Genomic DNA, 24,513 nt, shown 5'->3' with positions numbered 1-24,513 from the left:
TGTGGTTGTGTCTTTGAGCAGGACACTTCATCGACCTCGCCTGCGTGTGTTTGGTGTGCGTGAGCGGATGGTGTGGATTAGCAGCCTCACTTCCGTCCCGTCAGTTTAGCCGAGGGCCATTGCACTTCGCGTCAGCATCAGAACCAGCGCTTTAGGGAAGATCGGTTCAGCAATAGGCAAATGATCTGATCTGTCATTGTTGCCTTTGCACTGCGGGGTTTCCACAGGCGGCGGCGAGTTCAATTTGTGCCACAATTATGTATTTTAATGCCACGAATGCAAAAAAGTCGAGGCATCTTTCATTTAATATGATTTTGAAACATTCAAACGGCAATGGGAGGAATGTTCGAAACTAAACTGGAACAACGGGAAACTTTAGAGCAAAAGATTGTGTAAAATTTCAGAGCTGCAGCTGCTTTTGTTTCAGACCAAAATCACCAACAACTCAGGACCCCACGCTGTAGAATATAATTAGTATTTAAAATGAATGTATAATAAATGCTTAATGTTTGAAAGCACAATATTTTTGTAAAATTAGTTTTAGTTTCATTCATATACAATTGTGGATGCTCAAAATGGAGAAGGCTGAAGCAGTAAAGCTTACATGTGCCGACCTCATTAAATAAAAAAGTTTAAATTAAGTGAAATATCTAAACATCAAAACAATAAACAATATATACAATTTTGTGTTTTGAATTTTAAGAATATTGTCGTACATCTTTTGACCCTCCACGACCATAGTTTGTGTTGACAAATATATGCCGTAAAAACACACTACAGCCAGGGCGGACTGGCCATATGTCCTGTATTCTGGAAGAGCACAGAAGGGCCACTGGCTCTAGGGCCACCGGTCTGGCCCCTCAATTTACTTTACCCTTACCCCCGGGCGTAACCGAGCTTTACCCAAATCTAAAAGCATAAAAGAAAAGCATCCAAAAACAAAAATGTGCTGGATAAGCAACAAAAACACAACAAAATGTGACAAAAAAATGACAACAAATCAATGAAAAAAGCGATGAAAAAAGCGATGAAAAAACAACAAAAACATGACAAAAAAAACAATGAAAAACAAGAGACGAAAACACACCAAAAAGCCACAAAAAAGTCATGAAAAAGCAGCAAAACCCAACTTTAACATGACAAAAAGTTGCCATCACTTTTCTAGATTTTAGCTTTCAAATGAGACGTTACAGTGTTGCTCTCCAGTCAAGAAGACCTCAGATTTGGGTAAAGCCGAACTGGAGAAAATGCTCTGGGTTAAGGCGGGGGGTCAGAGGTTCACATATGTATCTGTGGAAGTGTCACATTTACACTAATTTGGGCCAGGCTGACCAGAGTCCAGGGCTGGTTTTCAGTCCCAGTCCGGCCCTGGATACAGCTATCTAAAGAGTGCAAATTTAATTTGTAATTTAATTATGAAATAAGTATGTGACGAGTACAAGTAAGATAATCTACCAATAGAACAAGTATTTGCGCACATAAAACAATACCTTATTGCATTTCAAATTAAATAACTGTCATTGTATTTGAAATATATCTTTTTATCTTATTGTAAGTTTTAAAACTACTTCCATTGGCAGAATGACTCTTACCAGGGTAAATATTCTTAATTCCAGTCATTTTAACTCTAGATATTACTTTTTGCAGTTTAGTCAATGCTGTGGGTTTTGTCTCTATAAGGAAAAATGATGCAATGACTTTGAAGGCCTTAATTTTGGCATAATTAATTTAATGACTAATGAATTAATGCTTTTTAATGCCTGCGGAAACTCTGAGACAAACACAACACCGAGAGCCACGTTGAAAAAGTCACCCTGATTTTATTTCTCAAAATCAGAAACATGTACATGAAGAAAACATTTGAAAAGAAAAAAAAACAAAAAACATTTACAATGTAAACAAGCCAAACGAGGCTCAACTTTTCTTGAATTGTAGAGACAACTTGAAAGCAGTTTGACACGGTTTGCTAAAAAAAGGCACAACTTGGCAAATGCATATCTGGTTCAGGAATGTACAGCAAGTTCCTCCGCACTCAAAGAACTACTTTCAACACATTAAGTCGCCTTTCTCCATCTGAATTCCTAAGTTAACTGTACGTAATTCAGTAAAACAAAACGTAGAGGAGACAAAACATGGTCAAACGTCACTCTTTAAGCGTAGGTTTTAACCAGTGAGTGTAAAGTGTCCCGTGATACAATCATTACTGTGCGTTTCAGCAGGTTTGAGGTTGATAATCCATCGCAATTCCACAAATGTATCGGAACATGCAAAACACAGTGCAGTGAGCGCGGGGGGGCACGGAGACATCTAATGAGGTAGAACTAATTTGCCCCTCAACGCCCAAGCATTATAAATAAATTAATGCTACAAGACAGAAAAATACACGGAAAATAAACAAGAACAATCCTGATGTCACTGCACTCAAAGTTGCTTTTTATGTTGATTTTACTCAATTTTAAGTACAGCTTGTAAAACAAAACTCAAATTACTGCCGTAGATGTTGGTTTTACTCAATAATTTAAGCACAGCTCGTAAAACCAACTCGAATCATTGTCAATGTTGGTTTTACTCAGTAATTTTAAGTACAGCTTCAAGAACCAACTTAAAATTACTGCCGTAGATGTTGGTTTTACTCAATAATTTAAGCAGAGCTCGTTCAACAAACTCAAAATTAATGAGTAAAACCAACGTTGTCAATAATTTAAGTACAGCTTGTACAACCAACTCAAATTACTTCCGTAGATGTTGATTTTACTCAATAATCAAAGTACAGCTTGTAAAACCCAACTCAAATCATTGTCAATGTTGGTTTTACTCAGTAATTTTAAGTACAGCTTCAAGAACCAACTCGAATTACTGCCGTAGATGTTGGTTTTACTCAATAATCTAAGTACAGCTCGTAAAACAAACTCAAATCATTGACAATGTTGGTTTTACTCAGTAATTTTTAGTACAGCTTGTAAAACAAACTTAAATTACTGCCGTAGATGTTACTTTTACTCAATAATTTAAGTACAGCTTGTACAACCAACTCAAATTACTGCCGCAGATATTGGTTTTACACAGTAATTTTAAGTAGTTTGTAAAACAAACTCAAATCATTGATGTTGGTTTTACTCAGTAATTTTGAGTTTGTTTTACGAGCTCTGCTTAAATTATTGAGTAAAACCAACATTGTCAATAATCTAAGTACAGCTTGTAAAACCCGACTCAAATTATTGTCTGTGTTGATTTTACTCAGTAATTTTAAGTACAGCTTCAAGAACCAATTTGAATTACTGCTGTAGATGTTGGTTTTACTCAATAATTTAAGCAGAGCTCGCAAAACAAACTCGAAATTACTGAGTAAAACCAACATTGTCAATAATCTAAGTACAGCTTGTACAACCAACTCAAATTACTGCCGTAGATAGTGGTTTTACACAGTAATTTTAAGTAGTTTGTAAAACAAACTCAAATTATTGTTGATGTTGGTTTTACTCAGTAATTTGAAGTACAGATTGTATAACCAACTTAAAATTACTGCCGTAGATGTTGCTTTTACTCAATAATCTAAGTACAGCTTGCAAAACCCAACTCAAATTATTGTCAATGTTGGTTTTACTCAGAAATTTAAGTACAGCTTCAAGAACCAACTCGAATTACTGCTGTAGATGTTGATTTTACTCAATAATTTAAGCAGAGCTCGTAAAACAAACTCAAAATTACTGAGTAAAACCAACATTGTGAATAGTTTAAGTACAGCTTGTAAAACCAACTCGAATTACTGCTGTAGATGTTGGTTTTACTCAATAATTTAAGTACAGCTTCAAGAACCAACTCGAATTACTGCTGTAGATGTTGCTTTTACTCAATAATCTAAGTAAAACCCAACTCAAATTATTGTCAATGTTGGTTTTACTCGGTTCTTGAAGCTGTACTTAAAATTACTAACTCAAATTACTGCCGTAGATATTGGTTTTACGCAGTAATTTTAAGTACAGATTGTAAAACCAACTTAAAATTACTGCTGTAGATGTTGGTTTTACTCAATAATTCAAGTACAGCTCGTAAAACAAACTCAAATCATCATCGTAGATTAACATGAAACAATTCAGTGAAGTCAACATTTTTTTTTGAGTGTGTGAAGACATTTCAAACCAAGAGATGCAAAAAAAAAGGATGCACAACTTTGTAAAATAATATGGAGAATTCATGTAACTTAAAACCGGAAATAAAGTGCAGGCTCAAGAACCTAAGCGTAGGCCACTTTCGCGAAAATATCTGACGGATAACATTTGCAAAAAAACAACAATCCAAACAAATCCTACGGAATATACGAAGCGCAAATAAATTAGCTGCGATTATGGTTTACAATATTGACCAGCATAGGCACTTGGAAATGAGTCGAAAGGGAGAAAAAACGTCACGTGAAAGTTTAAACGACGGGAAAATGTCATAAAATCTATGGCACGCAGTACAAGTAGTCGCAAACAGAAACACACTACACTTTTGAAATTCCGAAACATAGAAATGACTTCCTTTTTGTAAACCGCGAGACGTTTAAAGTCGCCGATCCTTGAACAAAGTACCAGAGGAGACGGTCTGCAGTAAAGTCGTTTCAAGTAGGTTCTACATTCAAAACTCTTAGAAACAAACGATAAAAAAAAAAAAAAAAAGAAAAAAAGAAGGAACTCCAACAAAAAAATACCCGCATGTGTGAATATAATAGTACGCATACAAAATAAAATACAACTACAGTAGTAATATCAAGTTCCAACTAAAAAACAAAAACAAAACAAAAAATTAGTTCAGGGAGAGTTAATGTTGAAAAACCAAAAAACGCAGCAAAAATATACATTAATTTCTCTGGCGATTGTACCTCATGTGATAAAGAGACATTCATAGAACACTCCGGGTTCCAAAACTTATCCAGATTAGTTATCACACTGGAAAAAATGAAATCTCATCTTAGACAAAAATGACTTAAAAGTGCTTGAAATAAGACTTTTAATGCTGCTTTTGATACGGTTTTGACAACGGAACTAGACAGATTTTTCTCGTCTTTAACCATTTTGTCTCATTTCAGGGTTTTTTTTGTCTTATCTTAAGCGTTCAAGTTAATCTGTCTTATTTTGAGCAAATTAATTCTTGTTCCATTGGCAAATCTTATTTCAAGACGAGTCGAAACCTAGTCAAAATCAGCATCAAAAGTCTTATTTCAAGCACAAATCAAGCTATTTTTCTAAGATAAGATGGCATTTTTTCCAGTGCAGGGAGAGACATTTTCGGACTCGTTTCAATCCTTCAATTCTCAAATTACTTGATTCAAAAATCGGGCTAAAATATCGCAATAACTGTATCGCAAAGAGGCCACGATAGATCGCAAAAAAATCGCCTTTCATCTCCCTGAGTTTGTTTTAGGATGTGTTGCCATATATAAAAAGGTATAAAAGTTCAGTTTTTGTCATGGTTTTTCCTCATTTTGTTCCGTTTTAGCTTTGAGCGCTAATTGTGTGTTATTCAAGTCTCGTTCGACACAATTTGCGGAAAAAACAAAACAAATTGGTGATAGAGTTTGTAAAAATCATGACAATATGGCAGCGTTTCTTTGGTGATTTGAGTGAAACCGGCCTCTTGAAACAATCCTAGTCTGATCACAAAAAACCTGCTGAATAAAGATGTTTCTCTTCTTTTTCCTGACTGATCTGGATCTCACTTTGCGCTGTGGGCTAGTTCACGCCTAGTTCACCGCGATTTTACCCTCCTCCATGAAGTGCGGGAACGGCGGCTTGGGCACGCCGTCCGAGCCGTTCTTCTCCATGTCGCCCATGCCGCCCGTGGACCCGATCAGGGGCCCCCCCCCCGGCGGGGCTGCCCGGGAGCGGGATGCCCCCCCCCTGGATGACGGAGATCTCGTTGGCCTTCATGGTGAGGCCGCCGCTGAAGGCCGCGGCGGCGTACTGGTTCCAGAGCGAGGGGTCGAAGCTGAGGTGGTGGGAGGCGGGGGGAGGCGGGGGAGGAGGAGGAGGAGGGGGTGGGAGGGGTCCCGGGTGCGGGGGGGCGGGGAGGTCTTTGGAGGAGGGGAGCAGCTTGGGGTCCGCGGTCATCGCCATCAGGGCCATGGGGTTGTCCAGGGACAGGCGCTGGCCGCGGCGAGAGCTGCTGTTCCACATGTGCGTTCCGATGTGCACCTGGACACACGGGACGGGGGGAGGTTAGGAGTCAACATCTGGATTTGAATTACACTTCAAATGAAGGGATGCAAAAGTATTATTGATATATATTACGGTATTCCATTTTAGGCCCTCAATAACCATTCAATATTATACTCAAAACTAGATGCAACATTCCCAACATTTATTGAATATTGCAATTTCAACAGTGGAATTATTCAATTATTAAAGTGATAGTAGTGACAATATTTTTTTGCTGGATTATTGTCACTTTTTTGTTGCTGTTTTGTCACTTTTTTTGTTCGATTGGTCACTTTTTGGTCACTTTTATGGTGGATTTTTGTCACTTTTCTTGCTGGATTTTTGTCACTTTTTCTGCTGGATTTTTGTCACTTTTTCAACTGGGTTTTTGTCACTTTTCTGCTGGAATTTGTCACTTTTTGATGGATTTTTGTCACTTTTCTTGCTGGAATTTGTCACTTTTCTTGCTGGATTTTTGTCACTTTTTGATGGATTTTTGTCACTTTTCTTGCTGGATTTTTGTCACTTTTTTGCTGTTTTTTTGTTACTTTCTAACTGGATTTTTGTCACTTTTCTTACTGGATTTTTGTCACTTTTTGCTGGATTTTTGTCACTTTTTCTGCTGGATTTTTGTCACTTTTTCAACTGGGTTTTTGTCACTTTTCTGCTGGAATTTGTCACTTTTTGATGGATTTTTGTCACTTTTCTTGCTGGAATTTGTCACTTTTCTTGCTGGATTTTTGTCACTTTTTGATGGATTTTTGTCACTTTTCTTGCTGGATTTTTGTCACTTTTTTGCTGTTTTTTTGTTACTTTCTAACTGGATTTTTGTCACTTTTCTTACTGGATTTTTGTCACTTTTTGCTGGATTTTTGTCACTTTTTCAACTGGGTTTTTGTCACTTTTTCAACTGGGTTTTTGTCACTTTTCTGCTGGAATTTGTCACTTTTTGATGGATTTTTGTCACTTTTCTTGCTGGATTTTTGTCACTTTTTGCTGGATTTTTGTCACTTTTTGCTGGATTTTTGTCACTTTTTCTGCTGGATTTTTGTCGCTTTTCTTGCTGGATTTTTGTCACTTTTCTTGCTGGATTTGTGTCACTTTTTGCTGGATTTTGTCACTTTTTCACTGGATTTTTGTCACTTTTTCTGCTGGATTTTTATCACTTTTTCTGCTGGATTTTTATCACTTTTTCTGCTGGATTTTTGTCTCTTTTTTGCTGAATTTTTGTCACTTTTCTTACTGGATTTTTGTCACTTTCTGCTGGATTTTTATCATTTTTGTCAATTAACATCCTAATTTTCTTCTCGTTTTTCGTCGTTGCAATTTCAACAGTGGAGTTATTAAATTATTAAAGTGACAGTATGTAAGTCTGCAAAGTGAGTTGAGTGAAATCTGAAATGTAGACAATCAAATTCCTCCCCTCTTTAACCATTGTTAATTTGCAAAATGGGAATTTTCTCAAGTAAAAGATCAAGCTCCTCCCCCTCCCTCCTGATTGGACCTGACAGGCTGAGATCCGGGAAGGAACGACTTTACAAAAAAACAACATCTTTATATTATTACTTATCAAAATGCAAGACAAGGAGGAGGATTTTGCACATTTTCTATAATTAGTAATGGATGTCGACTTCCAGACCATCACTAAACAATTTAAACAGCACGTTCCATCTGTTTTAACCTCTTAATCCCCGCTTTAACCAAGTGCATTTTCTCCAGTTCAGCTTTACCCAAATGTAAAGGTTCACAGCCTATTGGCCAGTGTAACGCTTCACTTGAAATCTAAGACCTACAAAACTCTGACTTTTTTGTTGCATTTACATCCTTGTTTTAGTCTCATTTTTTTTGCTATTTTGACACTTTTTTCAAGAAGCTTTTAGATTTTAAAGCTCACCTCGGTTCAAGCGGGGGTTAAGAGGTTAAACTAAAGTCCAGTGCAATTTGTTTTTTTCCCCTCACATTTTAGCACAACTAAATGTACAATCCTAAAAAAACTTGGAACAAAACGAGGCTAAGAATGACATTTGTCCATATTGAAGACGCCATGTGCGATATATAAGGCTTTGTGCAGTATTTTTTACCTGCGTATACGACTTCAACTTAAAGTATTTCATCTGCATTCTTGCCTTTTACTATAATTGATTTATTTATTTTATTTTATTTGTTTCCTTGTATTTCTATGCCGTGTGTATGAATTGTGCTCTACAAATAAACTTGCCGATTGCTTTACCCAATATTACCATAATGGCCCTTTTTATATAAATACTTCTGAAAAAGGGTCTCGACCTCAAAGTTCTTCAGGGCAAATCAAACTTAAAGTAGTCAGTGGTACAGTATGCCCTGGTTTGAGCTGGGACTGAAGCACCAACCTGTGGATCACGGGGAAAAGGCTCAAAAACCAGTGCCGAGTTTAACTATGCCAGCAGGGAATCGAAAAAAAGGTTTAAGTTCTACACAACCTGTTACACTGCAAAAGTATTTAACTAGATCAGTATAAACATCTCAATTTGAGCATAATATTCCAAATTTTAGTTGTTTTGACTGGTTAAGAAGTTCTTGGGCATTTGTCCTGGATTATTTCACTTGTTCTGAGATGTTTCTGACTCGTTTCGATACATTTCGTCCTTATTTCAGGTCATTTTCTTTGCCAATGGGGAAAGAAAATTGGTCTTGTCTCATTGGCAATTTTACTTTCTTATTTCAAGCGAGACTTACCCTAGAACTGGTCTGAAATGTCCTCAAACAAGCAAAGCAAACTTGGTCCGATCAGGAAAAGTGTCTAAATGAGTGAAAACCGCTCAAAACAAGAAACATTTCCTCAATTTAAGTCATTTAAGCCAATGCTTGATATTTGTAGTGTAGGTCCGGGAACAGCACTAAAAAGGAAGTTACTTGGTTTTTCAGCTCAAATAGATAATACACATTTTAAAGAAATGCAAATAAATTAGCATAATTGTTCTGTTTTCTGGTTCTAGATGAAAAATATTTTAGTATAGGTATTGAAAAAAGTATATTTTAGGTCAATATCAAGCATTGTCTTAATGACTTGAATTGAGGAAATGTTTGTTTTGAGCGGTTTTCACTCATTTAGACACTTTTCCTGATCGGACCGAGTTTCCTTTGCTTGTTTGAGGACATTTCAGACCAGTTCTAGGGTAAATCTCGCTTGAAATAAGAAAGTTAAACTGCCAATGAGATAAGACCAATTTTCTTACCCCATTGGCAAAGAAAATGACCTGAAATAAGGACGAAATGTATCGAAACGAGTCAAACATCTCAGAACAAGTGAAATAATCTAGGACAAATGCCCAACAACTTCTTAACTAGTCAAAACAACTAAGATTTTGATGTTTATACTGATCTAGTTAAATACCTTTTGCAGCGTAAAGTACCGGTACTGAAAAAATATGTAACAGTTTGCAGCCTTTATCCAAAACTGAGCCTTTTCTCTGGAGCTGACTGAGCTAAATGTGGCAAAGGATGGTTTTCTGTTATGCTGTTTGATCCAGATGGAAACGTACCTTGAGGTTTCCCTTGGTGGTGAAGGCTCGCCCGCAGATGTGGCAGCCGAAAGGCTTCTCGCCCGTGTGCGTGCGCTCGTGGATCTGCAGCGCCGACGCCGAGGAGAAGTTCTTGGTGCAGACGTTGCACACGTGCTGCTTGGTGGATCGTCGCGGGGCGGAGGACACGCTGGACGCCATGGCCGTTCCCTGAGGCATGTGAGAGGTGAACAGGCCGTGGGCGCCCAGAGGGTTATCCGGGGGAATCTTCATCTCCAGACTGGCCAGGCTCGGGGGTATCCTCATGAAGGGCAGGGGACTCTGACCTGGAATCAGTACACAAACGTTAGATACAGGGCAGATTTCATTCCATTAGGTTTTGTTATGCTTGCAGTTTTATGTCATTTAAGGTTGATGTTTTTTTTATGTAAAGCACTGTTATAGAAATAAACTTTGATTGATCTTGTATGGAGTAATTATTAAAATGTGGCTTTGATTTTAGGTCAGCGTTCCTCAAACTGTTTTTTGGAGTTTCTTGATCCAGGCCTGGTGGCGAGGTCAAATATTACATTGTGAGAAAAGTGTGAAAACCCCAGTAGATGCGCTTCTTCTGAAATCCTAACCCCCCTGGCCCAGTTTAACATGTGCACTGTAGACTCGGGACAAGAGAAGTTGGAATTGCAACGTTCTCAGACAAATTGCCATTTTACATTTTTTTTTTACAAAACAGGTTTAACCTCCTAAAACCAAAGGCATTCTCTCCTCTTTGCCATTGTCGTCACTTTTTATTTCCCTTATGTGTTTTTGTCACTTTTTTGCTGGATTTTTGTAATTTTTTGTCACTTTTTCTGCTGGATTTTTGTAATTTTTTAGCAGTTTTTTTTGTAATTTTTTGCTGGATTTTTGTCACTTTTTCTGCTGGATTTTTGTCACTTTTTCTGCTGGATTTTTGTCACTTTTTGGCTGGATTTTTGTCACTTTTTGGCTGGATTTTTGTCACTTTTTGGCTGGATTTTTGTCACTTTTTTTGCTGGATTTTTGTCACTTTTTTTGCTGGATTTTTGTCACTTTTTTTGCTGGATTTTTGTCACTTTTTTACTGGATTTGTCACTTTTTTGCTGGATTTTTGTCACTTTTTTGCTGGATTTTTGTCACTTTTTTGCTGGATTTTTGTCACTTTTTTGCTGGATTTTTGTCACTTTTTTGCTAGATTTTTGTCACTTTTTTGCTGGATTTTTGTCACTTTTTTGCTGGATTTTTGTCACTTTTCCTGCTGGATTTTTGTAATTTTTTGCTGGATTTTTGTCACTTTTTTGCTGGATTTTTGTCACTTTTTGCTGGATTTTTGTCACTTTTTTTGCTGGATTTTTGTCACTTTTTTTGCTGGATTTTTGTCACTTTTTCCTGCTGGATTTTTGTCACTTTTTTACTGGATTTGTCACTTTTTGGCTGGATTTTTGTCACTTTTTGGCTGGATTTTTGTAATTTTTTGCTGGATTTTTGTCACTTTTTTGCTGGATTTTTGTCACTTTTTTGCTGGATTTTTGTCACTTTTTTGCTGGATTTTTGTCACTTTTTTGCCGTTTTTTTTGTCACTTTTTCTGCTGTTTTTTTGTCACTTTTTCTGCTGTTTTTTTGTCACTTTTTCCTGCTGTTTTTTTGTCACTTTTTCCTGCTGGATTTTTGTCACTTTTTCTGCTGGATTTGTGTCATTGTTTTGCTGGGTTTTTGTCATTTTTGTCAATTTACATCCTCATTTTCTCGTTTTTTGTCATTATTTTGAAGAAGCTTTTAGATTTGGAGAATCTGGAGAACAGCAGAAACCATGTTCAGGTGGGAGTTAAGAGGTTGAAAGTGTGTGCACGTACCGTTCGACAGGCCGTAGTCTCCGTTGGTGTAGGGCGTGGTCGGCTCGTCTTTAATCGCTTTGGGGGTGAAGCTGCTGGAGGACGTCAGGTCGAGGGCCCCGCTCAGCTCGCCTCCCTCTTGGGCCCCGCCGGCGTCGGGCTCTTGCTTGGGCCCGACGGCGCTGAACTCCTCTGAGCCGGGAAACTTTCCGCTCATCACCGCGGGGTTCACGGGGGGGGAGGACGACATGGCGGAGTCCGAAACGCCCGGGCTGCGGCCGCTGTGATAGTCGGGCTCTCTCTTCGGGGACTCCCGGGGCGTGACCTCGCTGTCTGACGCCGCGCTCGTTTGCCGTTTCAGCGCCAACGCAGACGTGAGGTTTTTGAGCACATCTAGACTGGAGAACACGTTGGGAGGGGGGCTGCTTTCTCCCAGGGCGGGGGTGACGGGGTCAGGCGCGTCGTTTGCCTTCTCGTTGCTCATCTCTGCCTCTTGCTCCTCCATTGCGGCGTCAAACCCGCTCATGTCCAGGGATTTCTCGTCCGCGAGGGGGGAATCCATGGCGTCGCCGGCCTCGAACTGGTTCTCGGTGAAGGGCGTGTTGGGGATCTGGCCGCCCATGTGCATGCGGATGTGCTGCTGCAGGACCACGGCGTTGGTGAACTTCTTCTGGCAGATGGGACAGGAGTGCTGCATTTTGAGGGGGGTGTTGGCGCGGTGCACCCCGTAGTGGGCCTTGAGGTTGCCTTTGGTGGAGAAGGCGCGGCCGCAGATCTTGCACTTGTACGGTCGCTCGCCGGTGTGTGTGCGGTAATGCATCTTCAGCGAGCTCTGGCAGCTGAGCACCCGGTGACAGATCAGGCACTCGTTGGGGTCGTTGGTCCTCTTATCCAGCCCGTCCACCATCTGCTGCAGCTTGGCGGTGCCGGAGCTCTCTCCTGAGACGGACCCGTTCAGGGCGTGCAGGGCCCCGAGCAGGTCCTTCGAGTCCTTCTGGTCCAGCCCCGAGTCGGGGCCGTACATGGACACGGAGGGAGAGCCTTCGCTGGTGGACGGGGACGGCCTCTGGGAGAAGCAGTCGGCGCCGATGCCGTCGAACGCCTTGAAGCTGGGCATGGACGGGGGCAGCTTCAGGTCGCCCATGTTGGACTCGTCCAGGGGGATGGACATGCCGAAGGGGATGCCGCTGCTGGTGGGGACATTGTCCAGGTGTTCGGGCACAGGGTGGGGGTTCATGGGAATAGTGGGATACTTGTCTTTGTGTCTTTGGAAATGCACTTTGAGGTTGCCTTTGGTGGTGAAGCGGTTCCCACAGATGTTGCACTTGAAGGGCCGCTCCCCCGTGTGCGAGCGCAGGTGGATCTGCAGAGCGCTGTCGTTGCCAAAGCTTTTCCCGCAGTATTTACACTTGTGCTTGTACATGGAGTCGCCGGGCTTGGGTTCTGTGGGGATGCTGATGATTTTAGCCTTGGCCTTTTTGGCGACGTCTGCCCCGTTGAAGCTCGGTGGGAAGCCCATGAATCCGGGCGACTGGGGCAGCAGTGCAGGGAGGCGGCCGGTCAAATCTGGAATGCCTTTTAAAACATCAGTCTTTAGAGCTGTGGCAGCGGCACCGTTAGACAGAGGGAGTTTTCCTGGCTTGGCCTCCACTGGCAGAGCCTGGCCGCCTGTTCTCTTCCCGATCAGAGCAGCTGCAGCCGAGAGCTGCTGGGACAGGTGCGCTCCCAGAGCCTTCAGAGGGTCTATGGCCCCTGCTTGGAGACCGTGGGGCGTCATCATGGCGATCTGAATTCGGATCTGCTCCGTGAGCTGGATCTGCTGGAGCTGCTGCTGCTGCAGACAGACCAGCTGCTCCATGATGAGCGGGATCACCTGCGCCGTTTCCTGAGCAGAGGCGGACGACACGTGCTGGGACACGGCCACTTTGGTGTCAGCCAGAGCCTCCAGCGTCACGTTGGAGTCCGGAGGGGAGGAGGAGAAGGCCAGGTCAGAGAGGTCTGTCTGCGCCGTCTCCTCTGTGGACTCCTCGCCGCGGTCCGGAGGCTCGGGGCCGGTCTGTGGAGAGTGGCTGCTGGACTGACCGTCCTCCGGGTCACTGAGATCAGGGGAGTCCTGGGAGAACTCCTCCGGCACAGAGCCGTCTCCCTCTTTCATGATCACAACCTGCTGGTTCTTAGTGCAATTCTTCTCATGCTCAATGAACTCGGCTTCATCGAAGAACTCGGCGCAGCAGCCACTGCAGACTCTGGTCTCGTCCATCCGGAGACGCTTCACTTCACTCCCAGGCTCCTCGAGGTCTGCGCCTGCAACAAAAAACAACACAACGTTCAGCCACGAAAAGACACTCAGAACACACACTGCAAAAAGATGTCTCAATTTGAGCATAATAATCCAAATTTTTGTTATTTTGACTAGTTAAGATTTAGTCGGGCATTTGACCTGGATTATTTCACTTGTTCTGAGATGTTTCTGACTCGTTCCGATACATTTCGCCGTTCTTTCAAGTAAGTTTCTCTGCCAATGGGGTAAGAAAAATCGTCTCGTCCCATTGGCAGTGTTACTTTCTTATTTCAAGTGATAGCTACCATAGAACCAGTCTGAAATGTCCTCAAACAAGCAAAAAAATCTTCCTCAAAACAAGATCCTCAGTTTAAGTCATTTAGCCAATGCTTGATATTTACTTTTTGTAGTGCACCAGATTTACATGAAAAAAACACACACTGCAAAAAGTGAATATCAAGCATTGTCTTTAATGACTTGAATTGAGGAAATGTTTCTTGTTTTGACATTTCAGACCAGTTCTAGGGTAAATCTCGCTTGAAATAAGGAAGTAAAATTGCCAATGAGATGAGACCAATTTTCTTTCCCCATTGGCAAAGAAAATGACCTGAAATAAGGACGAAATGTATCGAAACGAGTCAGAAACATCTCAGAACAAGTGAAATAATCCGGGACAAATGCCCAACAACTTCTTAACTCGTCAAAACAACTACAATTTTGATTATTGTGCTCAAATTGAGATGTTTATACTGATCTAGTTAAATACTTTTTGCAGTGCAGGCTATTTTCATTTACAAGCTTTTATCCAACTTCAGCTTCGAACGCCTGTTGTGTTTGCGGCCAGCAGAGGGCGCTGCTCCCCTGACGCACCGCGAGCGCCACCTCCACCGGCCACTTCTGAGCACCGGCTTTGATAAAGGCCCCTGTTACTTTTTAACATAAACCCGGGGCCAACACCCAGGCCCGGTTCCAGCGTCGACAGAAACGCGCAGCGCCACAATAAAGATGGTAATGCAAGACTTTCGCATGGAGAGAAAAGGAGCGAGACTTTGCATCTTTATGAGCCCGCGCCATTTGACTTGTTAATTGCTTCTGAGACAATGGAGCCACGACGACTCCGAACTGTGATAAAAAAAAAAAACAGGCTCCAGGTTTCAGTGACGAAAGCAGCGCCGGGTTAATTCGATCAACCCAAAAAAAAGAGACAAAACTCTGACCTACACCAAAAAAAAAGAACAGTTGAAACATTCCGCATGGCGCTGGTTCACCACTAGGCGGCGCATGACCCCGTCACCTTTAGCAGAGCAGATATGACGTGAGGTCAGGCAAACATTTGATTTGCGAGCGCAGCCAAAACTTCACCAAGAGTTGAACAAACACCAGACAAACACCATTACGCATTACGCATTTTACGCATTTTACGCATTACGCACCAGGCTCCGCTGAGAAACCCACTGTTTTAACCCCCTCCCAAAACAAAAAAAGAAAAGGTGAGTCGATGTTAATTTTATGGCAGCAGCACCAAAAGCGAACCCCCCCACACACCCCCACCCAGAGGCCAGGGCTCCATCCCTCCCCCACCGCTCCATATGTACGAAAGGAAACAGTCATGCATTAAACTGGGGGGGATTTATTGCCTTCGGGTCAGACTCACATTTCACACAGTTCTGGGGCACCTTTGTTTCGAACCCTCGACGCACATGTTTCATCCGGGTCCGAGCAGAACAGCGCGGGGGCCACGTACAGTAAAAAAAAAGTGAAGGAAAAAGGTGAAGGAAAAGGTGAAAGAGTGGACTTTAAAAGGGGGGGCACGTGATTGCGCTTTGGAGACGCGTATCTATCATTTCATACGGTTTGATTGGAGAGTTAGTTACACCCAGTCCAATATAAAAGAGACTAAACCAGAGCAGTGGAGGAAGTTTAAAGGGTTCACAGACTTTAATGTTGACTCGGAGCTCAGGAAATGGGGGAAAAAAGGCTGTGGTTTTCAACAACAGAGCAAAGGCGGAAGGCTGTATCAATAAAGTGATCAAATATTTGGCATTTTTTGGTTCTCGTGAATGAACAAAGGTCCAAATTGGGTTTAAAGCCGCCGCAGTTCAACACCTGCGTTCACACCAGGAAAAAAAGAGTCGTACTTTCGCCACTTTCCTCCATCCTCGCGTGAGTTCATTCATCGCGCAGCAGAGCTAAAAAGTTTCCGCGTGTCCGTTGAGGCTGAGGAAAAAAGCCCAAAAGAATCCACAGGTTCCAGGGTCCGAGCCGAGACGCTGTAAAGTTTGCTCTTACCGTGAGTGTGCGCGGAGGAGCCCGGCTCGTCCGAGTGGATGTGCTGCGGCTTGGCTTGCTTGCGTCTCGACATGGCGCAACCATCCGGAGCGGAGACTTTCTGGACTAATTTCCCACCGCTTCTTCAGCAAATTCTTCGCCTCTGGAAAATCAGCTCCTCAAGGGGGGGGAGAAATGCGCATGTCAGCGTGATTATTATTATCAATAATGCATTGCGATTTATCACGGAGCCCCGACAGCTGATTGGCTCCGGTCCAGGCGCTCGCACATTATTCAAATGCGCTCCTATTGACGGGAGCTGCGCGGCGCCCGGGGGGGGGGGGGGGGGGGGGGGGGGGGGGGGGGCGGGCGCTGCGCTGCCACTGGCCGCGGCTTGAGCCAGGGGGCAGGGCCCACACGCCGAGCCTCCCCCCCCACTGCTCCCTCCGCGCGGGGAAGAGGGCGAGACTTTTGACCAGCCTTTCTCAAGGGCCAATAGGAAACACTTACATGTCCTTTACGGGCGACAGTTCCATCATCGTCCAACTCTTCTGAAGACATGGATGAAAACATGTTTCCAGAGCAGGTCCGTGCTGTTTGGCACCAGGGGCGGACCGGCCATGTGTCCATTCTGGGAGAGCGCAGGAGGACCACTGGCTCGAGGGCCACCGGGCTGGCCCTTAACCAAGCTTTGCCCAAATCTAAAAGCTCAAAAGAAAAGCGGCAAAAGAGGGAAACGAAAACGAGGATGAACGCGGGACAAAAATGTGCCGTGAAAGCAGCAAAAAATGTGACAAAAATCCAGAAAAAAAGTGACAAAAATCCATTAAAAAAGTGACAAAAGTCCAGCAAAAAAGTGACAAAAATCCAGCAAAAAAGTGACAAAAATCCAGCAGAAAAAGTGACAAAAATCCAGCAAAAAAAGTGACAAAAATCCAGCAAAAAAAGTGACAAAAGTCCAGCAAAAAAGTGACAAAAATCCAGCAAAAAAAGTGACAAAAATCCAGCAGAAAAAGTGACAAAAATCCATAAAAAAAGTGACAAAAATCCATAAAAAAAGTGACAAAAATCCAGCAAAAAAAGTGACAAAAATCCAGCAAAAAAGTGACAAAAATCCAGCAAAAAAGTGACAAAAATCCAGCAGAAAAAGTGACAAAAATCCAGCAAAAAAAGTGACAAAAATCCAGCAAAAAAGTGTCAAAAATCCAGAAAAAAAAGTGTCAAAAATCCAGAAAAAAAGTGTCAAAAATCCATAAAAAAAAGTGTCAAAAATCCAGCAAAAAAGTGACAAAAATCCAGAAAAAAAGTGTCAAAAATCCATAAAAAAAGTGTCAAAAATCCAGCAAAAAAGACAAAAATCCATAAAAAGTGACAAAAATCCAGCAAAAAAGTGACAAAAATCCAGCAAAAAAAGTGACAAAAATCCAGCAAAAAAGTGACAAAAATCCAGCAAAAAAGTGACAAAAATCCAGCAAAAAAAGTGTCAAAAATCCAGCAGAAAAAACGACAAAAATCCAGCAAAAAAAAGTGTCACAAATCCATAAAAAAGTGTCAAAAATCCAGCAAAAAAGTTACAAAAACCAACAAAAACATGACAAAAAAACAACAACAAAAAAGAGACAAAAACACAGCAACAAAGCAATGAAAAAAGCCACAAAAAAGTGATAAAACACAATGACAAAGCCACAAAAGTAATGAAAAAACAACAACAAAATGATGTGTATTTGTGCTGTATATATGCACGGACACCTGTATGACTGGACTTGACCACTTGGGGGTTTTAAGCAGCAGCCGATGTGTTTTTGGAATGTAACACAACCAGAAAATCGCAAACACATACACCTTCCAATCACACGAGAATCAGCGAGGCATGTGTCAGAGCTTTAGTTGTTTTTTTCCATCAAAGTCAAAGCTTTTCTTTACTTTATAGGCACTTTACAGGCTGATGATAGAGTTCAGGAATGTGACGTCATATGGGATTAGCAGCAATTGTAAACTAATGGAGACTATTTTAATTTTTTATAGTGTTTTGGAAATGTATGCAAACAGCTGCAAAGATGGCGGATCTCCATGGTAACTGTAAACGTCATATACATATCTTTGCATACACTGCCTCTGATCATCACCGCCCTTATTTTGAAACAGTTTCCACATTTCTTTGTATATTTTCATTCAGTATCTGTTTTGGGATGGTCAGGCTTTGGGATCCGTTCATTTCAAAGAGCCTTTTAAAAGACTGGCTGTTTTTGGTGTAAAATTTGAACAACCCCGTCCAGATAATTCACAATATCTAAGACAAGATAAACACTTTTTAATTTGATTGAAAAGAGGCTGCGACTGTCTGACAAATCATTTTTTTGTGCTCTTAGCCTTGATTTTAGTGCACAAAGCTTTCACCTGTGTCGCCCGCTCCGCTGTTGAGCTGATTCTTGTGTTCGTTCTGGGGTAAAATTGACTGAAAAAAAGATCCGGCTGTTTTCACATCTGAGATCCGTTCAGAAGCGTTCACCTTTTAAGCTATTGACAGGAAGTGACATAGAAGAAGGTAACGTCCCATTCGTTTGTTCACCTCGTAACTCCCACCTGGACATGTTTCCTCCAGTTCTCCAAATACTCCAAATCTTAAAGCTTAAAAATAACGACAAAAAACGAGAAGAAAATGAGGATGTAAATTGACAAAAAAATGACAAAAATCCAGCAAAAAAGTGACAAAAATCCAGCAAAAAAATGACAAAAATCCAGAAACAAAGTGACAAAAATCCAGCAAAAAAGTGACAAAAATCCAGCAAAAAAGTGACAAAAATCCAGCAAAAAAGTGTCAAAAATCCAGCAAAAAAATGACAAAAATCCAGCAAAAAAGTGACAAAAATCCAGCAAAAAAATGACAAAAATCCAGCAAAAAAGTGACAAAAATCCAGCAAAAAAAGACAAAAATCCAGCAAAAAAAAGTGACAGAAATCCAGCAAAAAAATGACAAAAATCCAGCAAAAAAGTGACAAAAATCCAGCAAAAAAGTGACAAAAATCCAGCAAGAAAAGTGACAAAAACACATAAGGGAAATAAAAAGTGACGACAATGGCAAAGAGGAGAGAATGCCTTTGGTTTTGCCGGGTGGTCGGAGGTTTAGTGGTGACGTCACAGCTTTACTTCCGGGTTCGCAGATTAAAACCACAATCAATGTTTGTGAAACTCCACAGAGAGTTACTGAACAGACTTATTTATCAGAACCATCAGCCAAAAGTGCTGCACCTACTGCTGTAAAAGTCATATTTACCAAAATCACTACTTCCGGGTTAGCGGAGATAAACGCTAACGGCGCAGCAGCTACGCTAACCCCGGAAGCACCGACTTTAGTAAATATGACTTTTTTTTGGCTAACGAGTCTGAGAAATAAGTAGGTTCGGTCACTCTCTGTTGAGTTTCAGAAATATTCACTTCCTGTCTGTGTCCAATAAGGAAGTGAAACTATAAACATCACAAAAATGGACAAACTAGGTGGGTATCTTTAACAACATCTTAAATATAATCTTAGCGTCGTTGTCACTTTTTGGGACATATTTTCCCATTGCTTTTTTGTTGTGTTTTTGTCACATTTTCAGGGCTTTTCGTCACTTTTCTGTCGTCGACTTGTGGCTTTTTTCCAGCGTTCTCGTCCCACATTTCTGTCAGTCTTTAGTCACTTTTCTGTCGCTCTTTTGTCGCATTTTCATCCTTTTTCTAGTGGTTCTTTTAAGTCTTTTTTGTCACTTTTTCGGTCACGATTCTGTTGCTCGTCCTTGTTTTCATCCCGGTTCATATCCTGAAGCCAAACTGCTCGGCCCAGGCGGGTGTTAAGAGCTTGATGTTTCTTATTTCGAGCAGAATAACGCTTGTTGTTTCTTTATTGTAAACAGACCGAGGGCCGAAGTCGCTGATTATTAGCCCGAAGTAAAGCACAACACTGGAAAAATTAGCATGTTTTTTAGCAAATATATCTGAACAAGAAATGGCTAGATTTTACTTCCTAAAATAAGATTTTTTTTCTCTAGAAAAAAAACTACATTATTACTTTTTAGGGAAAAAATAAGAACTTATTTCTTAAAGTAAGACATTTTTTACTTGCTTTAGAATCCACTTTTTGCAGTGAGAATGACGACCTTGTACATTGTGAGGACGCCCTGTGTTCAGATCCTGTATCTGAGCTCGCTCTTCCTCCGCTCACAGTTGCACATTGATTATCGCCATTTGGTTTTTCCCAGAAGTGCAGCTTTATGGCCGTGCGCAGTTCGAACATGGGAGAAAAGTGCAGTATTCAGGCGCAGGTTCTTATTGGGGGGGGGCCATAAAGCGTCTAGACAGGCAGCAAACCCCCTCCTTTTCACCTCCAGCCCGGTCCCGTAAAAAGCATTTGTTTATCGCAGCGTCACAATGGCCACAGAGAGGGCCCTTTGTGCCGCGAGTGCCGGGGGTGAACCGGACAGATGAAGCACTCGGGCTCCACGGGACGAGTTATTGTGACGAGCGGTGGAAACGTCCATCAGGTTTATGTTCTTCAGGATTTAAAGCAAAGCAAAGATGTCAAAGTTGGAGAAACAGATCCTCAAGTTTACGGCTGGGCCCATGTTATGGCGATAGATAGCCCTACACTGCAAAAAGCATTTAACTAGATCAGTATAAACATCTCAGTTTGAGCACAATAATCCACATTTTAGTTGTTTTGACTAGTAAAGAGGTTCTTGGTCATTTGTCCTAGATTATTTCCCTTGTTCTGAGATGTTTCTGACTCGTTTTGATACATTTCGTCCTTATTTCAGGTCATTTTCTTTGCCACTGGGGAAAGAAAATTGGTCTTATCTCATTGGCAATTTTACTTTCTTATTTCAAGCGAGATTTACCCTAGAACTGGTCTGAAATGTCCTCAAACAAGCAAAGGAAACTTGGTCCGATCAGGAAAAGTGTCTAAATGAGTGAAAACCGCTCAGAACAAGAAACATTTCCTCAATTCAAGTCATTTAAGCCAATGCTTGATATTTACTTTTTGTAGTGTGTCAAGTGAAAATTAAGATATTTTTTACAGTAAAAGTTAATTTGTTTGATTTCCAGTGGGATTTCTATTTGTTCCATTGGCATTAGCGTTTTTGTCTCATCTTAGATTAGTTCAAACCGACTCAAATGTAACGTAAAAAAACCTTTATTCAAGCGATTTTAAGTCATTTATCTCATTTACGACGGACATTTTCCCAGTGTATATGATGGACAACACTGGCATATGTAGAAAGTGATGCTTTACTTCAATTGCTTCAATCGGAGGGTCCGGCCCTTGGTCTTTGACGATGACAAATCCCGGCCCTCCACCGAGCGAACTTGCCTCCCCCTGATCTAAAGTAAGTTTGTTCTTGTCTTAGATGAGCTCAAACCTCTTATCGCCAATGGAACAAGCATATAAATATAAGAGTTAAAGCAATGCTAAGTAACTTCTTTACCTTCATAAATCCCTCTGGGGGTAATACAAGTGTTTTCATCTCCCCCCGGTGTCTCTGGCCAGAAAACCACAATTGCAACCTAACTGCCTCCGGGTCAGAGTCACCAATACACACTAATGGAATCACGAAGAAGAAGTTAACAGGCTAACGAGCAAAGCTAACTGCGGGCTAGCGTCACTTTAAACAGTCTTTACAGCCAAGTTTGAGTGAAATTCCAATTGTGTAATTGAATATCCCTCTCTCCCTTTGTCTTTTCTGTCAGCGTATTTACTTTCACGAACAATTAATGAGTAAAAAAAACGCAACTTGCTACGATACCTGCAGTAGTGCTTATGGCCTCTAGGGGTAAGACTTACTTAGTACTGCTTTAACTTGCCTGATATCAAGTAGGATTTCTGCATGCTCCATTGGCATTAGCGTTTTTATCTTATGCTCAAATTCAACATAAAGAATCTTCATTCAAGCGATTTCAATTCATTCATCTCATTTAAAGGAACAGGCCACCGTTTTTACACACTGAGATATGTTCTTACCTTAGCTTAGACGAGTTCTTTAGGACCTGTCTGATCTTCCCCCGTGCCTTCAGTCACGTAAACACAGCGCAGACGGCGTTAGCATTTAGCCTCTCCCTCTCTCCTCTATAGCTCCAAAACAGGTCAAGATAGAAGCTACCAAGCTCTTCCACGTTTTGCCAAACTACTCCTGGTATTATTACGCCTTACAATATAGTTCCCCCTTTTATCCGCTTATAAAATCCACATTGTTTAATTGTGTGTAATTATACTTTGTAGTGGAACACTTCACGTAACCATATTTAAATAGGGAAAACGTGGAAGAGCTTGGTAGCTTCTATCTTGACCAGTTTTGGAGCTATAGAGGAGAGAGGGAGAGGCTAAATGCTAACGCCGTCTGCGCTGTGTTTACGTGACTGAAGGCACGGGGGAAGATCAGACAGGTCCTAAAGAACTCGTCAAAGCTCAGGTAAGAACATATCTCAGTATGTAAAAACGGTGGCCTGTTCCTTTAATATAATAAATGTGATTTTTTCCAGTGAAGAAACGATTTTGGATAAGACGTCGCTCACGTGTCCGGCTGATGCGTCTCATCCGACTCAAACATATTCAAAGTGAGTGAGAAATGAGGAAAACAAAATGTTCCTCTGAGCTCCTCGAGTCTCGCAACGGCTCGAAACACGAGCAGAAACCGTCAACTTTAACCTGATCAATATTTGCCGCGGAGCGCATGTCCTTGACCCGCTCCGCGCCTCGTGTCCGCGGATAATTGTTTGTTGCCCGATAACTTGTTGCGCTCGCCAATGTCACATACACGCCATTAAAAACGAGAGCGCATTAGCCTTCAAAGGGTCAGCGCCGCGACAATGGCTGGAGGCTGAAAGGTCCGAGTCTATTGTGTGTTTCCATTATTTATCTTCCCACCTCCGAGCTTCATGATTTCTTATGGAGTTGGCCGTCTTCTTCCCGAGAAATTGCGGTTGTTGGTCGGCCTTGCAGCTCCTGGAACGCGGACAATGGCGGCTTGGTTGAGCGACGTATGGAGTCTGTGGCTTTTAGAAGTTTGAGGTTGGAGAAGCGGATGAAAAGAAGCTGAAGATGAAGTCACGGAATGGGATGTTTCGTTTAATTAGTGACGGCGTTTTTCGTCCAATTTTTGGTGATTTTTTCATCACATTTTTGTCACATTTTTTGTAACATTTTTGTCATTTTTTTTCACCACTTCTGTTGCTCTTTTGTGGCTTTTGTTTGCTGTGTTTTCGCCACACATTTTGTCACTTTTTCGTCACTTTTTTTTGTAAATTTTTTGCCATTTTTGTCCCATTTTTCGTCCATTTTTTAGTGATTTTTTCGTCACATTTTTGTCATTTTTTTGGTCAATATTTTGCCATTTTTCGTCACATTTTTGTCATTTTTTTCACCACTTCTGTTGCTCTTTTGTGGCTTTTGTTTGCTGTGTTTTTGCCACACATTTAGTCACTTTTTCGTCACTTTTTTGTAAATTTCTTGCCATTTTTGTCCCATTTTTCGTCAATTTTTTAGTGATTTTTTCATCACATTTTTGTCATTTTTTGTAACATTTTTGTCATTTTTTTCACCACTTCTGTTGCTCTTTTGTGCCTTTTTCGCCACACATTTTGTCACTTTTTCGTCACTTTTTTGTAAATTTTTTGCCATTTTTTGTCACATTTTTGTCACATTTTTTGTGACATTTTTTTCACCACTTCTGTTGCTCTTTTGTGGCTTTTGTTTGCTGTGTTTTCGCCACACATTTTGTCACTTTTTCGTCACTTTTTTGTAAATTTCTTGCCATTTTTGTCCCATTTTTCGTCCATTTTTTAGTGATTTTTTTCATCACATTTTTGTCATTTTTTTTGTCAATAGTTTGCCATTTTTCGTCACTTTTTTGTCCATTTTTCATCACTCTTGTGGCAGTTTTGTCACTTTTTTTGTCCATTTTTTTCTTTTTTCTTTTAATTAGTGACGGCGTTGATCGGCCGTTTAATGGGAGGCGGATCTTTCATCAGATCTGTTTAAAAAGACGGGCACATTTTTACAGCGTTTTTCTTTCAAGCTTGATAAATGATAGAACCAGTGCCCAAGGCTGAAACTTTACAGCCTGTACGCCAGTGGAAAGCCTCATTTGAAAGCTAAGACCCGCAGAGCTCATCTATGCAGGGCTGCGTTGTCGTCACTTTGTTGATATTTTTATATTTGGTTGCGTTTTCGTTACATTCTCGTCGCTTTTTGTCACTTTTTTGTTGTGTCATTTTCCTGTTGCTCTTTTGTGGCTTTTGTTTACTGTGTTTTCGCCAAACATTTTGTCACTTTTTTGTCATATTTTTGTCAATTTTTTGTCATATTTTTGTCACTTTTGTGGCAATTTTTTGTCACTTTTTCATCACATTTTTGTCAATTTTTAGCCATTTTTGTCACATTTTTGTCATTTTTTTTCACCACTTCTGTT

General features: G+C 41.1%; 1 protein-coding gene across 1 annotated transcript; it reads right to left on the bottom strand.

Annotated features, from left to right (window-relative positions):
* Positions 1-5,722: 5,722 nt before the first annotated feature.
* sall4 (spalt-like transcription factor 4) lies at positions 5,723-16,166 on the bottom strand (the record flags this gene model as incomplete). Its single annotated transcript, XM_079574869.1, is given in 5 exon segments — positions 5,723-5,845; positions 5,847-6,173; positions 9,698-10,002; positions 11,545-13,827; positions 16,094-16,166. Coding segments are annotated over 5 exon segments (3,111 nt in total).
* Between the last annotated feature and the right edge of the window lie 8,347 nt (positions 16,167-24,513).

This window comes from Gobius niger (assembly GCF_951799975.1).
Source record: "Gobius niger genome assembly, chromosome: 17".
In the NCBI taxonomy this organism is placed as follows: domain Eukaryota; kingdom Metazoa; phylum Chordata; class Actinopteri; order Gobiiformes; family Gobiidae; genus Gobius; species Gobius niger.
Note: the sequence above shows the minus strand (reverse complement) of the source record. Positions and strands in the feature narration are given on the sequence as shown.